This window comes from Pocillopora damicornis, chromosome 1 (assembly GCF_964200805.1).
Source record: "Pocillopora damicornis chromosome 1, jaPocDami1.2, whole genome shotgun sequence".
In the NCBI taxonomy this organism is placed as follows: domain Eukaryota; kingdom Metazoa; phylum Cnidaria; class Anthozoa; order Scleractinia; family Pocilloporidae; genus Pocillopora; species Pocillopora damicornis.
In genome coordinates, this window is record NC_142670.1 from 6,787,506 (window position 1) to 6,801,287 (window position 13,782).

Below are 13,782 nucleotides of genomic sequence, written 5' to 3' on the forward strand. Positions count from 1 at the left end.
AGTAATTAGACCCACCAACTGAAACGCTAAGCATGTCATCGGCGAGATGAATGAATGATAATCATTTTCATTAGCAGAACTCATAAAGACATAGCAGTTCTGAACATCAATTATTTTTGAGCTGCTTCTTTACAAAACTTCAACTACAAAAAGTGGTTTAATGCCGTGAGGTTTTTCGATTGTATTAAGAAAAACAATGGTCCACATCTGGTGCAAGTTGCCTTTTGTCTATTGGTCCGTCTATGACAGAAAAGTAAAAATGGAGACTATTCACGCTTTTCATAATGGCCGACGTTGCGCGCGCCTGGGAACGATTTTAACACGGAATCGAGGCCACCCAGTCATCCGAGCGTACGTGAGACAAAGAAACTACAGTGTCAGACAACAAAAGGTTTAACCAGCTGAATTTGATTGATTTTTTTATTGTAAAATCCGTGTTTCTATTATTGAGCTCTTGTTTGATAGTTCTTGTCTCGACTGGACACTTATTTTTTTAAAGGAAAATCGCTATGCCAAGCCACTGTTGCGTGCCGCTATGCACTACAAGAGGATATCGCGACAGCAATGGGAACAAAATCTCGTATTATACTTTTCCATCAAACTCTCAACAAAAAGATAAATGGATTCATGCTATCAGAAGAGATGAAGGGCCCGATTTCGAGATATCTACAACGACAGTGGTGTGCTCTAAACATTTCAGAGCGAACGACTTTAAGAAAACCCTAGCTGGAAAACATCTCCTGACGCATGGTGCCGTCCCTTCGGTATTTGCTTGGATTCGCACTTCACCAAGAAAACGAAAACCTCCAAAAGAACGGCCGTTTATTAACAAGGCGACCAGCAACCACGCTGAAAATACTACTGATGGTACACTAGAAGAAAACGAGGTGCAAGAAACAGATTTTACGATCGTCCCAAGAAGTGTGGACGTGTCCACGCAAACTGATCTCTCTGCACATGAGGCTCGTCTCTCAGAAATTATTGCAGAATGTAATCGAAAAATTGGAATACTGGAGTCAACAATAGAAGATTTAAGGCTAAAGTTGCTGGATGAGCATCGTAAATATGATTTACTTAAAAGTAAATTATTTACTCTAGACTCAATGAAAGCTAAAACCTCATCCTGTAGTACTGTTGCTTTTTATACTGGATTTCAAGATTGGGATGCCTTCACTGCAATTTATAATTATCTCGATCCGGGGGAAAAAGGAGAAAATATAAATTACTGGCTTTCAGGTAATACAGATACATCAGTTCTTGCTTATGATGATGATGAATGTGATGAAGTGTCCTTGAGCAAAAAGGGCAGAGCTAGATCCCTTAAACCAGCTGAAGAGTACTTTATGGTTCTGTGTAGACTGAGGCAAGGTTTTCATGAAGATCACCTGTCTCATCTATTTAATATCTCTGTAGCAACAGTGAGCAGGATATTTGTAACTTGGATGAACTATATGTACTTGAAACTGGGAACAATTGATATATGGCCATCTAGAACGACCATTGACTTGTATATGCCAGAAGCATTTAAAAGCAAATATAAGAGCACAAGAGTGATCATAGACTGTACTGAAGTGAAATGCCAGATGCCTAGCAGTCTTCAACTGAATGGGGAGCTTTTCAGCAGCTACAAGCACCACACAACCTTAAAGGGTTTGGTGGGTATCAGTCCTGGGGGTGCAATAACATTTGTTAGCCAATTATACTCAGGTTCAATTTCTGATAAAGAAATTGTCACTAGGAGTGGATTTTTAGATCTGCCTTTTGACGACAAAGATTGTGTGATGGCTGACAAAGGTTTCACAATAGAGGATGTGTTGCCCCTTGGTGTATCGTTAAACCTACCACCTTTCCTTGGACAGGATAGCCAAATGTCTCCTGAGGATGTGATCAAGACGCAGGAAATCGCCAGTCTGAGAATACATATAGAGCGGGCAATCAACAAGATAAAAAACTTCCACATTTGGGACAAAGTAATCCCTCTACACCAGTTTGGTATTGTAAATCAAATGTGGGCAGTTTGTGCCATATTGTGTAATGCCCAACCTAACATAATATCTGTTTGACAGAGTACACCAAAGTGTACAATAAAGTACTTGTTAATGTTGCATTACATTATTTTAATTCAAACTTATTAAAATCAACAGCATTAAATAGTAATACTGCACACTTTTGGTATCTGTATTATAACATTTGGTGTAACTACTAAATATTTCTTACTTTGCAGGAAACACAATTAACCAGTGAATAATAATTGGCAATGTTATTAGTTTTGGGTAGTGCTAACCAGGTTAATTGTGATCACTGTAAACTAATCTTGAGATGTCTAATGGAATTAATTAATTATACACAAGAAAAAATATTACCTTTTCAGAGTCTGAAATTTGCACAAAAGTCATTCAGAAAACAATATTTTAACATCAATAACTTCTGGAAAAATAAATGAAATGAAATAGAAATAAATTGAGAATGCATGTATAAACATACAATAAATCTACAACCTTAGTATTTTACCACTCTATGTATTAAAAAATATTTACAGTTTCTGAATTTCAAAAAGATATGTAGTTACATATGAATATCGTTATCAAATGTAACAATTTAAAAAGACATTTACACATAGCATTAGGCTTTGGATGCCTCAGCAGCAGCAAATTGAAGAAAGTTTTTAAAATAATATGTATACAGTTTATCTCTTAACTCACTCCAATATATTGAGTCAAACTGAATTCTTTGAATGTGCATGCCTACATTGGTGTATACAATAAAATCACACCATTTAGCTCCTGTTATTGCCATCTGCCCTTGAACTTGGGCATAGTATGGGTGTGACTTCTTTAAGGAGCACTGATCGCCAATCTTTTCCATACAGAAGCAAGGATCTGAACAGGCATCAAGAGGGGTGACATGAAATTTTGTGTATGGGCATTTTACTTCAGCAAGGCCAAATTGGTCTGTACTCCCACAATCAATTACTCGGGCATCTGGTGACACACCAAGGATGGGATACTCTTTGCTTACAACAAATCCACATGGTAAAACTTCCACAGGTGTCTTTCTGTTGTACATAACTTTGTGGTACTGCACTAAAGCAATGGGTTCAAATTTAATTCCATGGCTTAGTGCTCTCGAGGTAATCTCCTTAAGGTGAATCAGTGATTCTGCAAATGAATCATGGTTTCTTTGTCTCTTTGAAATTACCTGAAACTTTGATGCTGTAAACCGTAGCTTTCGCTCCTCTTTCCATTTTTGACAATCAGATTGTTTTCTTGTTTCAATTTCAATTTTATTAATTTCATCCTCATCAACTCTTAGTTTCGAAATGATTGCTCTCTCATCGTTAGATAAATTAGTGGGAACTTCCATGTCACTTCCATTTAAATTCCGCAGTGGGAATCGAGGGAATTCAAGTGTATTTTCATCAATTGGCACTAGTCGCCTTGGAATACAGTCAATGTCTATACTGGCCTTGAAGTTTGATTCCGTGTAACCAACTTGATGGGACAAGTATGATCCTACTGAGCATTTGCCAAATTTTGTTTCTGTTACAGACTTCTCTTGATTGTCAGCTAGCATTTGAGAAAAACCCATATTTGGATTAATCTTAAACAGCTCTCTTTTAAGTTTTTCCTCATCAGTTTTATTATGAGATATTTTCATTCTTGCCTCGTAAAGGTTGCACTTTACTCCAGACCTGGTCCTCTCTTCATCAAGGTTGGTCTTACTGATTACCATTTCCATCACTGGTTCAGGGCATATATTGCTTCCTCCACCTTTCCTGTGCCATTGCTGCAATTGTGAGGTGCAAGCAAGCTTTCGTTGTTGACCTGATTCACTAGATAGATCCTCAGTGGAGGTACATCCGTTAAGGTAGAACTTGCATAGTTTGAACATAAGTGCTACAATGTGGTTGCAGTAACCAACTTTGCCTGCAACACAAGAGCAATGACCATACTCCACTTCTCCTGAAATTACACATAATGCCAGCTTTAAACTGTGCGGCGCTTCGTTCTTACGAAAACTATGACAGCAATTGGCCTTTACATAAAAGTACCTTTGGTCATGACAACAACGGATTTCCTCTAGATATTCGTCCTCGAGAAATGTTTTGGCCTTTCTCAGGCCAGTTGGAATAGAATGGTTATCTTTATTGGCAATGTTCTTGCCAGAATTCTTTATGTGGCTGTCCATTTGCGCTCTCGTAAATGCAGGCATGGCATCAAGCGACGAACACCAAGCTTTCAGGTCGTCGGGAAACCTCACACGCTCTTTGGATAAACGCTTGTTTATCAACTCGGCTTTACGTTGATTCTCAAGATATTTTCTCCGCTTGTATATCTGGTGTTCGCTTGGATCTATTAGATCTTTGTCTCTACCAGTTTGTATGAAGTCGTTTACTCTGTTTACAAAAATAAAAAATTATCAAAATCGATCAGAAGTGTTGTCACTAAGCACATAAAATGTTAAACGTACCTTTTCGCTAACTGCGCTTTAGTTTTAAGACCTTTAGCATTATCTCCACGACATCTAAGCCAAAAAATTAATTCTTGCTTTTTTAACTCTTCTGGCTTACGGCCAGAAAGAGAGGACCCGGGAATATCATCTTCAGTAAGACTTGAATTTGCTCTACTGGAAGCCATGCTTATGACTGGATGGCCTCGGTTTCATACCCTAGATCCCAGGCCTAACCGGGGGTCCGCCATTATGAGAAGCGTGTATAGCCATGAATATGCGAACACAGACCATGATTTGCATTAAACTCAAACTAGTACCATAGCGTTTTACGAGGATGCCGTAAATCCAAAACTCTCAGGTGAGATGAATCAAATTTTAGTGTAACTACAGCTCTTAACAGCAACCTTTACATATCTTAGGCATTATGAAGTGGATGATAAATGGAACTAAAAAATTTTTCAAAACCTTTTTAATATGTTGTATGCTGGGTAAGTACGACGCTAGTTATCCCTTTTTTTCTGCTGTAGCTACGAAACCGTCGAAACTAACTTTCCAATTTGTGAAATATTTATTTTCATTTTAAACCTTCGGAGCTCTAATAACGAAACATACCAAACTCTACACATCTCCTTTCTAAACTATTTTTTAACCATTATAGTAAAAAATTTGGGATCTTTGTATTATCATTATTATCGTTGTTATTAATTTCTCAATTTTTTTTCACTTTCCGCCCAATGCCAAATGATTGAAAAAGAAATAGCCAGAATGAAACATCCGTGTAAGTGTAAAGACAGCTTACTGACAGCAACCTATAATAGTTTCGTGTGCTTGATGAATTGTGCGATGGGTACAGTTGAATTTTATATGTTGTGCGCTAGGTAAGTAAGCCTTTATACAGGCCAAGTGGCCTATGGGCCCGGCGCTTGACTCCGGTTTCATTAGCATGAAGCGGCTAGGAGTATTGCTACTCCCCCCGGGATGGGATGCTAGTCCATCGCAGTGTTACCCCCAGCATATTTGCTGGTACCCATTTGTACACCTGGGTGAAGAGAAGCACTGTGAGAGTAAAGTGTCCTGCGTAAGAACACAACACAATGACCCCAGCCAGGGCTCGAACCCGGACCACTCGATCCGGAGTCGAGCGCACTAACCATGAAGCCACCGCGCCTCCCACTAACCTATAATAGTAACCTATAATAGTTTCATGCGCTTGATGAATTGTGTGATGAGTACAATTTAATTTTATAAGTTGTGCGTTAGGTAAGTACCACCTTAATTATATCTTGACTATCCATTTGCAAAACATTTATATCGATTTTGGAACGTCTTGTAAAACTCAGCGAAACTAATCTGAGAAAAAATGTCAGGTGGCGGTTATTTGGCACTCTTAATTAAAACAAAACAAGCCAGCCTGTAAAGATGTGCGCAATAAACTCTAAGTTATTAATTAGAGAAGGATCTCTCGTAAATTAGATTCCTGAAGCCTTTTAGATTCCATATAGTGCAAAGATATGAAAGATCAAATAGCACAAGACAGACATTCATGTTGTTCGCGTCGTGGTTGTCTGCACAACAGCTTCTGCAGCTATATTTAAGATAACAGGAACAGATAGCTTAGTTTCTATCGTTTTATGTCACTATGACAAGATGTGAAAAGGGAAACACGTCTCCTCTTTTTATGCGTCAGATAGCTGCTAAACGTTTGACGAGCTTAGACAAGCGATCGAACTTACTTACCCAACAGGTTCCTCTTAAATTAGCATCAGGTTAGACAGATATATACTTTAACTTTCGATCCGGGGTTTGGGAAAAAATTGATTGCGTTGGTGTACTTTTTCCTTACTCGTAATAAGTTAAAACACCATCACTATTCATGAATTTCGATGGCTGATTTTAAGAATGCGCTGAGGGGTTAAAGTGAAGTGCGTTCACAGAAAAAATAATTAAAACAACCCTTAAAATTAAACAGTATTTACGCATTAAAATTCAGTTATGGAATTCCTTACAGCTACTCGGAGATTCTATTTTGATTTATGCTTAAATTAAAAATTATAAGATTGGGTTTTTAATAAAGCCATCTTTCCAGTCATGTTTAATGGTTCACCCCGAAATTCTACGAGGATCACGGGCGATAATGTTACTTTACACCTCGTGTTCCTCATTCCAGGGTCATTTACAACGAATTCCAACTTTTAGGTTCACTGGGAGCCTTCGGATGAGGCGTTATTCAAATATCGCGGTACCCAAACCGTTACAGCTTTCGAATTATTGTTCAGTTATTAACACTCAGAGTAGATGACTGCTAACTGCTCGCCAAGTTGGACGTCATGGACAATTAATACATATATATTTCTTTTAAATTTTTCTTCTTTGTACCCGAAAGCAAACTTATACTTATCTCAATGCTCTTCTTTTAGCAAAACAAAAAAAACAAAAAACAACAAAAAACAAAATATGTGGGTTCCGCAGGTTCCACGGTCTGCTGATCCACAATTTAGTAACACCCAAGAATATGGAAAAATCCTCACAGATTTTGGAAACCAACCCATCAAGATTCAAATTGTGCGGAAGTTTTTATTCAAGCGGTCAGAATTGATACGCGATTCATTTGGTTAAAGAAACAGCCGTCGTCCATTTTGAATTGTTTTGAGCTAAAACGAAACACTATTTTTTCTGGATAGTGCATTTTACATCGTTTTCATTGTTTTATGACCTAGCTGCACTCTGAATAGCCCGTTTAAAGAATTTTCCGATGGACATTCCCGATGGTCTACCGTATCCTTAAAAACATTTTACACAAGTTTTGTTCAGCTGGTTGGTAAATTGCGGAGATGCAGCATTTTTTAAGATTTCTCCGTCTGCTCCCTAGGGAAGGTAGTAAAAGTCATGGGTAGATGTTAAAGGGTATGTGGCAAATAAAATGCATTAGCACCGTCTAACTCGAAATCTAATAAACTTTTTCATTGTTTCAAATGTTATTCTTGAGATAACAATCAATTTATTTGCTCATTTTCTCTTCAACAGTCATCCTTCATTTGTTGATGGATTTGTCAGGAACAGGTGAGGCAGCTTAATTCCAATTTTATTATTTATGCACCTTAAATTGAACGGGAAAAAAACAATATCTGACTGATTATGCACATAATTAGTTATAGACTTCCTGTTAGAATTACGTCGGATTGTGATTTAAACGTAAGTTGGAGAACAAAAGAAGAAATTCAAAGAATAACGGCGCTACTACCCTGATCTCCACAGTTTCCACTGGTAAAACGAAGCCTAATTCTAATTTTTGTTTCAGTGAGGTAGAGGGTTTTTGATGTCCATCGTTTGTTTGAGGATCGAGGATCGCTTCTATATTCGTGTCAGCATTATTGTTATCGTCAGTAGAAATTTTTTCATTTATTTATTTATTTGCTTCCCATAGAATGCCATGCAACCTGTTTCAAAAACTCCTCTTGCATCTTTTCAACATGGGAAAGAGTTTGGGTTAACAACAGGAATGACTGCTCCAGTCAGGGAGGCTACTTAGTCTCCATCGAAACTGAAGAAGAATGGCAGTTTATCAATTAAGAGATTCAAAAAGGTGGTACTTGGAATACTAGTGCGTGGCACATTGGTTTAGAGAAGAAAGGCGGGGTTTGGACTTGGGTGAGTGGAGAACAACTAAATATTTCGAAATGGCGATATTTTCAGCCAAATAGTAACGACAAATGGGCGGAAATATCTAAGAGGCCTCTTTCATGTTATCTCTACGCCTAGAAGAAATGCCTACATTTGCGAGACGCCCGGAGGTAAGATAACATTCCAACCATAAAGTATGTAATGTGCTGACATTATATACTTGACATTAGAGTCTTGCACTTGTGTCATGAAAATTTCTCTTGCCTCTTAAAAGTAGAAATATAGTTCGCAGAATATACTCAGCTCCTCTGATTTGTACGTATGGGCGATGAATGAACTTTTAAGCGCGTGTTAGTAGTTGAACATAAAACCCACGAAATTTCCGCGACACGTGTTAAAGGAAAATTAATCATTCTAGAATTGTCCCTTTTTGCATCGCCTGCAGCTGGAAAAACAGCGATCGAAATTGCATGTTTCACTACTTTTGTCGAGCGCGCTACGATTTGGATAATCTAGCCAACGGAATTTTCCCTTGCCACAAGTTACAAGGCGTGTTCACCGAGGTCAGTGAGTGTATATATGTTGTTTGGAACATAAAAAAACCAAATTGTTTTATTTTTAAGTTTGTGTGTGTGTGTGGGGGGGGGGGGGAGGGGGGGTGCGTATGCGTGTATGTGTGTGTGTGCGGGGTGGGGTGCGGTGGGGGTTGTAATGATATTACAGAGTCTTATGGGGGTGATCAGGTCCAATTGATCATAATGAACCAAAATCCTCCTGCCCCTACCCCCCTTCCCCAGGTGATGAATAACGACCGGCCCCCATTTAGTTATTTATTCACATATATCTTTTTACTCTTTTAATCTCTTTATTTATTCATTTATTCATTTATTCTTGAATTACTTTTTTTTTTCGTTTAGGGAGAGTAACAGAAGGAATTATTTTACCTGACATATCTGGGGTCAGTTCCAATCAACCTTTGCCTTGCATTCATTTGGATGAGGTTCGGTATCCTGCTCTACCATGAAGTGAGAAAGAAGTGGTTCCCATCTGAGAGAAGGGTAAGTCATTTGTGGGGAACACGACACACAGCAGTTCAACATCCGGCATGTGCAAGGGGATCAATTCTGGCTAGCCGTGCGCCAATTTCCGCCTTAAAGGATAATATAAGAAACCACCACCAATGTATATCAATGAGTTGAAGAGATGTATCGCCCAGAGAAAAACTCGTTTGAATGGTTTAATACTATATCGTCATTGTTTTAACAACAGCTGCTACCTTTCAGAGCCATACGACAAGTCCAAGTAAAAAAAACCAAACATTCTGAAACGCGGGTGAACAAGTCGAGATTGGTTTTAGCTTTGAATCTGATTGGTTGAAAGAGTGGTGCAATTTTTCTGGACCAGTCAAAAAGCGAAGTAAAGCATAAACAAAGCGATAATGGTTACTTTCGACATTTACAAGATAAGTGTTTTTATGGCACGATATTTCGTCGATCACTCGCGATTTTCGTGATAATCGTCTCACAGTTTTGTACGCTAGCTATAAAAAGCTGTCCAAGGATGGAGATTGGGGAGGAGTTACTGCTTGCTCCCTCTCTGTACTTCATAAATTGTCTGGAACCATCCTCAGATAAGGGTAACTGTTGTTAAAGTTTGTGTGGAAGCTTTTACTGCTGACAAAATATCATCAACTTTTCTTTTCCAGGGTGGCGACGAAGTCCGCGGTACGCGTTTGGCCAGAGTAACGAAGATCGCTCACACAACGGAAGTCCTGCATCCAGGATCAATTTCGTAAGTGGTCAAAATTGATAATCTAGCAGGGTTGGATACCAAACTCTGACAATACACTACATAAAAATTTTTTCAGATAAATTGTTGTAAAATGGGTTTTTTCCCACGGTAAGATTATTCGCATGAGATCTCTATCGCCTGACAGCTTATGAGGGAAAAGCCTGAATCGAAAATCAAGCACAGACTTCTCAGGAAAACAACAGTATTCTCTCAGTAAAAATCAGCGGGGCATCAAAAACTTAACCACAAGACACGATTCTTTATTTTACAATCTGTACATAGGCTATTCTCGTTACGCACTGTATATCACTAATTAGTATTGAAAATCAATCTCGAATTGAGCTTTTAAAAATTGAAACTATGAAATGAGAGTTGAGCAAATATGTCGCTGTTGACGAGTTGACCAATAATGTTGGCGAGCTGACATGTTGGAGAAGTGACCTGGTACAGAATACATCTATCAGCGTCATGATAGAGAGTTAGTTTTTTTTAAGGGATTAGCCTGACACTATACGTTTGTAAACAAAGAGGATAAAAACACCAGCTTGTCTTGTTACTAAGTTTTCTACGATTTGTTGGTTTATTCTTAACCGATAAGATTTGTCGCTGGTGATTTTCTCTGCGTTATGATTGATTCAGACATCGCACTCATAATTGCTACGCCTTGTGGAATAACTTAGATACTACGCCCTGATTAGTTAAAACCCTACCGTTTATTGTACTGGTTAAGCCATCTGCTTTGTTCTAAGTTATATTGTAAAAGCAACAGACCGCAATTTTCAAATGTTTACCAGCTTGAAAACCCACTTGGGATGTTAAAAGAAAGCGGGAAAAATTTGTTATTAAAGAGCCTGGGGTGAGTGATTTACAAACTTTTGTCGTGTTCTCCCAACAACTCAAGTAGGTTACTATACCGGTACACCGGTAGAAAGTTCGGTCTGTTGATCAAATATTGTTAAATAGTGAAGGATTAGAAAAGCCAATCAGACTGCAGAATTTTTGACTAAACGCTTTTACATTTATACTTGAATCTTTCAATTCACTCATTACTCTTTATGATTGGTCTGGAAAGCGCTCCAATCAGTCTTGATTCCTTTGGCCTACGTGTAACGCTGTCATGTTTGGTTGAAAAGAACGTGTACGTAAAGAAAAGAGCTGCCATTGATCACCAACGATAACATAAACGTGGGATTGATGCATACATCGGTGATGAATGATTTAAGCCATATGTCCACATGTCACGGTGACATATTTCTTTCGTCGTTGCGTAAGCTCATTCAGATGATCATGATTTTCTAATTGCTCAGGATCGGTGGTATAATTTCTTTTTGTTTTGCTTCAAACAGGGGGAATATGGTTGGATTAAACTGGTTTTCAAGGCTGCCTCGTCGTTTCTACAAACAACGGAAATGTAAAGATGTTTTGCCGCGCCATGTCTTTGAGCGACGATCAGGAACCATTTGAATAAAGAGATGATTTAAATGACACCCAGTCGTTTGTTGTTAAAATTTGTTTTAACGTTGCCTGAATTTCACTTTTAGATCTCAAATTTTCGATGCAATTCATTGGTTGGCGCTTTAACGATCTTTCAGGTGAGTTAGATAATTTTATTATACTATTGTACATTTGCTTTCGCTGTTGGTAATACTGTGATGGCAGAATGACTGATTGACCGACTGACTGTGCGAATTGCTTACGGAGTGAATCACGCTCCATGGTCATCGTCACCGTGGTCATTAGTTTATCACGCTCATTACTGTTTTTGTGCTCGATTTCTTTTCTCATACATACCTACATACATAAGTGCATTTTATGTATTACTTTCGATACAGATTTAAAGTTTCCAGCCCACAGGTAGCTCGAGTGCTATAATCTAGGGGAAAAAAGCAATGCAAAAGTGTAAGAAGATCGTAAAGATTTCCTCGCTCGAAGTTTGACAATTTCAAAAGGGCTAAATTCTGTTATAATTGATCCTTTAAGAGGAAGAAATCCTTCGGACTTACCGTAACCATCTTTACCCAGATTTTTCATTTGATCAGTGAACTCTAGAAAAACGGGGTGAATTCTATGAAATTCATCCTTTAAGTGGATTATATCCTACCGACTTGCCGTAGCCATCTTTACCCCGATTTTCGATTTGATCCTTGTGTAAATTTGTCATAAACGGGGAAGATTATGACAAATCCATCCACAAGTGCAATGTATCCTTCAGTGATTTAGAAACTGTACTAAAAAAGAGATGTGTTTAGGTGATGGGATAGAAAACGAGCATGGCTCAGGGGATAGTGTATATTCGTGAACGGCTGCCGTACTGGCTTTCATGTGATGTACGTGCTCATAAGTTTCACGTGAGGAATTTGGTTTTCAAAGATCATTGTCTTTCAGATCACTGAGCTTGAAGTGCTCTGTGGAATAACAAAAGAGCGCTCTAGATCTGTGACAGTATAAAATATGCAGCAAGGTGTAACAACTATAATCAGCGGAACCGCAATAAAATCACAATCTACTACTTCAACATTTTTAACGGAGGGCTCAGTGCGATACAGCAAAAACCCACAGTATTCCAAATAAATAACTGAAGGCCAAACTTCTCTGACTGAAGGAAGACTTCGTGACGCAGACAAATAATCACAACTTTGACCTCTCAGTCGATCTCACCTCTAGCAGATCAGGATGAAGCGTCAAAAAATATATAATTTTGCGTCGACGAATCATAATCTATGATCTTCAACTATTAAAGAAAATAAATCAATTATGATATGGCACCACATTGAGCTTTTGTCTTAGCTTGTGGGTAAAATGTTGTCATTGGAGTCGCAAGTCGAGCAGTGAAGAGTGTAAATAAAGCAAGACTGCAGGGAAGTAATGTGTGTGAGAGAAAGGCAAATGATCTGGTTAGCAATGACCATGTAGATAGCAAATTTTCCTGAAATCAGCAAGAAGTTGTTCATCCGCTGTTACTGGAAAATACTGGTCAAATTTTCCACTTATCCCGACCCCCTTGAATGAGTACTTTTGCTTAAAGACAGAACTACAACGGAGTCTCTTAACCAGTCCCAAGCCGCGTGTTGCTCGATAGATCACAAGATATGATTGGGCACTGTATCACATTACGTCAGAGGATATATCTATAATGAGGGGGCATAAGTACAACGGTACAACCTCCCTCCTATTTTCAACCCGACCCAAACCTCCCTCTTGTTTTTTACCCGACCCAAATTTCGACGCGACATAAACCTCACTCCTGTTTTCGACCCGACCCAAACCTCTTTCCTGTTTTCGACGCGAGTCAAACCTCCTTCCCGTTCTCTACCCGACCCAAACCTTCCTGAAACAGACCAAAAAGAGAGGGAAACAAACCAGTAGACGCACCAACCAAAAAGAAAAATATACAATCCTAACTCAGGGCTTCAAACAGCCGCTAATAAGACAATTAAACAGGAAAAACTATTACGAACGACAGATGAGTAAATAAACTTGGTTAGATGATAAATTTTGATGATAATTTTTTCTTTTTTTTAATTTTCTGTGTAGGCGGGATAGAAGCAGGACTTGTCTTGTCTGCTGTCAGTTCTCTTTTGATGTTGCTCCACTTCATGAAATGCCATCGGTGTATATGCCGTATGGTTATTGTGATCGTTGCGGGCGTACTGCGTAAAAGGCGGGAAAACACAAGTGATCAAATCACGATTCGTTCAAGTTTTGAATATGATTGGTTGAGAAGGTGACGCGAGCTTTCTGGACCAATCACACGGCGAAGTTAAGCAAAATCACAGCAATCATCGATTACTTTCGACACTCAATTGAAAAATACTCTTTTACATGTAGGATGCAACTCTAAAGATTGTTTAAGCATCAAAACAAGATACAGTAACATATTTGCAGGATCAGGATTTCGTGGCTAAGCTGGTTTCATAA

The 13,782-nt window shown here is 38.6% G+C and overlaps 3 protein-coding genes across 3 annotated transcripts; 2 read left to right on the plus strand and 1 right to left on the minus strand.

The window, feature by feature from the left end:
* The first annotated feature begins 279 nt into the window (after positions 1-279).
* On the plus strand, positions 280-2,785 carry LOC149051654 (uncharacterized). Its single transcript, XM_089184255.1, has 2 exons — positions 280-391; positions 500-2,785. The coding sequence occupies exon 2, from the start codon at positions 510-512 to the stop codon at positions 2,061-2,063; it is 1,554 nt and encodes a 517-aa protein (XP_089040381.1). The 5' UTR covers positions 280-391; positions 500-509; the 3' UTR covers positions 2,064-2,785.
* LOC149051655 (uncharacterized) lies at positions 2,103-4,710 on the minus strand. Its single transcript, XM_089184106.1, has 2 exons — positions 4,471-4,710; positions 2,103-4,396 (listed from the first exon to the last, which is right to left on the minus strand). The coding sequence occupies exons 1-2, from the start codon at positions 4,635-4,637 to the stop codon at positions 2,623-2,625; spliced, it is 1,941 nt and encodes a 646-aa protein (XP_089040232.1). The 5' UTR covers positions 4,638-4,710; the 3' UTR covers positions 2,103-2,622.
* Positions 4,711-7,941: 3,231 nt separating this feature from the next.
* Positions 7,942-13,594, plus strand: LOC149051656 (uncharacterized). The gene is made up of 6 exons (XM_089185773.1): positions 7,942-8,243; positions 8,991-9,131; positions 9,779-9,864; positions 11,211-11,275; positions 11,406-11,456; positions 13,399-13,594. The coding sequence occupies exons 2-6, from the start codon at positions 9,069-9,071 to the stop codon at positions 13,590-13,592; spliced, it is 459 nt and encodes a 152-aa protein (XP_089041899.1). The 5' UTR covers positions 7,942-8,243; positions 8,991-9,068; the 3' UTR covers positions 13,593-13,594.
* The last annotated feature ends 188 nt before the right edge of the window (positions 13,595-13,782 follow it).

Coding starts and splice junctions, on each gene's coding strand:
- LOC149051655 (XM_089184106.1), bottom strand. CDS start 4,637: ATGGCTTCCAGTAGAGCAAATTCAAGTCTTACTGAAGATGATATTCCC. Junction 4,397..4,470: donor AAAGCGCAGTTAGCGAAAAG/GTACGTTTAACA, acceptor TTTTGTAAACAG/AGTAAACGACTTCATACAAA.
- LOC149051656 (XM_089185773.1), top strand. CDS start 9,069: ATGAGGTTCGGTATCCTGCTCTACCATGAAGTGAGAAAGAAGTGGTTC. Junction 9,865..11,210: donor CTGCATCCAGGATCAATTTC/GTAAGTGGTCAA, acceptor TGCTTCAAACAG/GGGGAATATGGTTGGATTAA. Junction 11,457..13,398: donor GCGCTTTAACGATCTTTCAG/GTGAGTTAGATA, acceptor TTTTCTGTGTAG/GCGGGATAGAAGCAGGACTT.
- LOC149051654 (XM_089184255.1), top strand. CDS start 510: ATGCCAAGCCACTGTTGCGTGCCGCTATGCACTACAAGAGGATATCGC.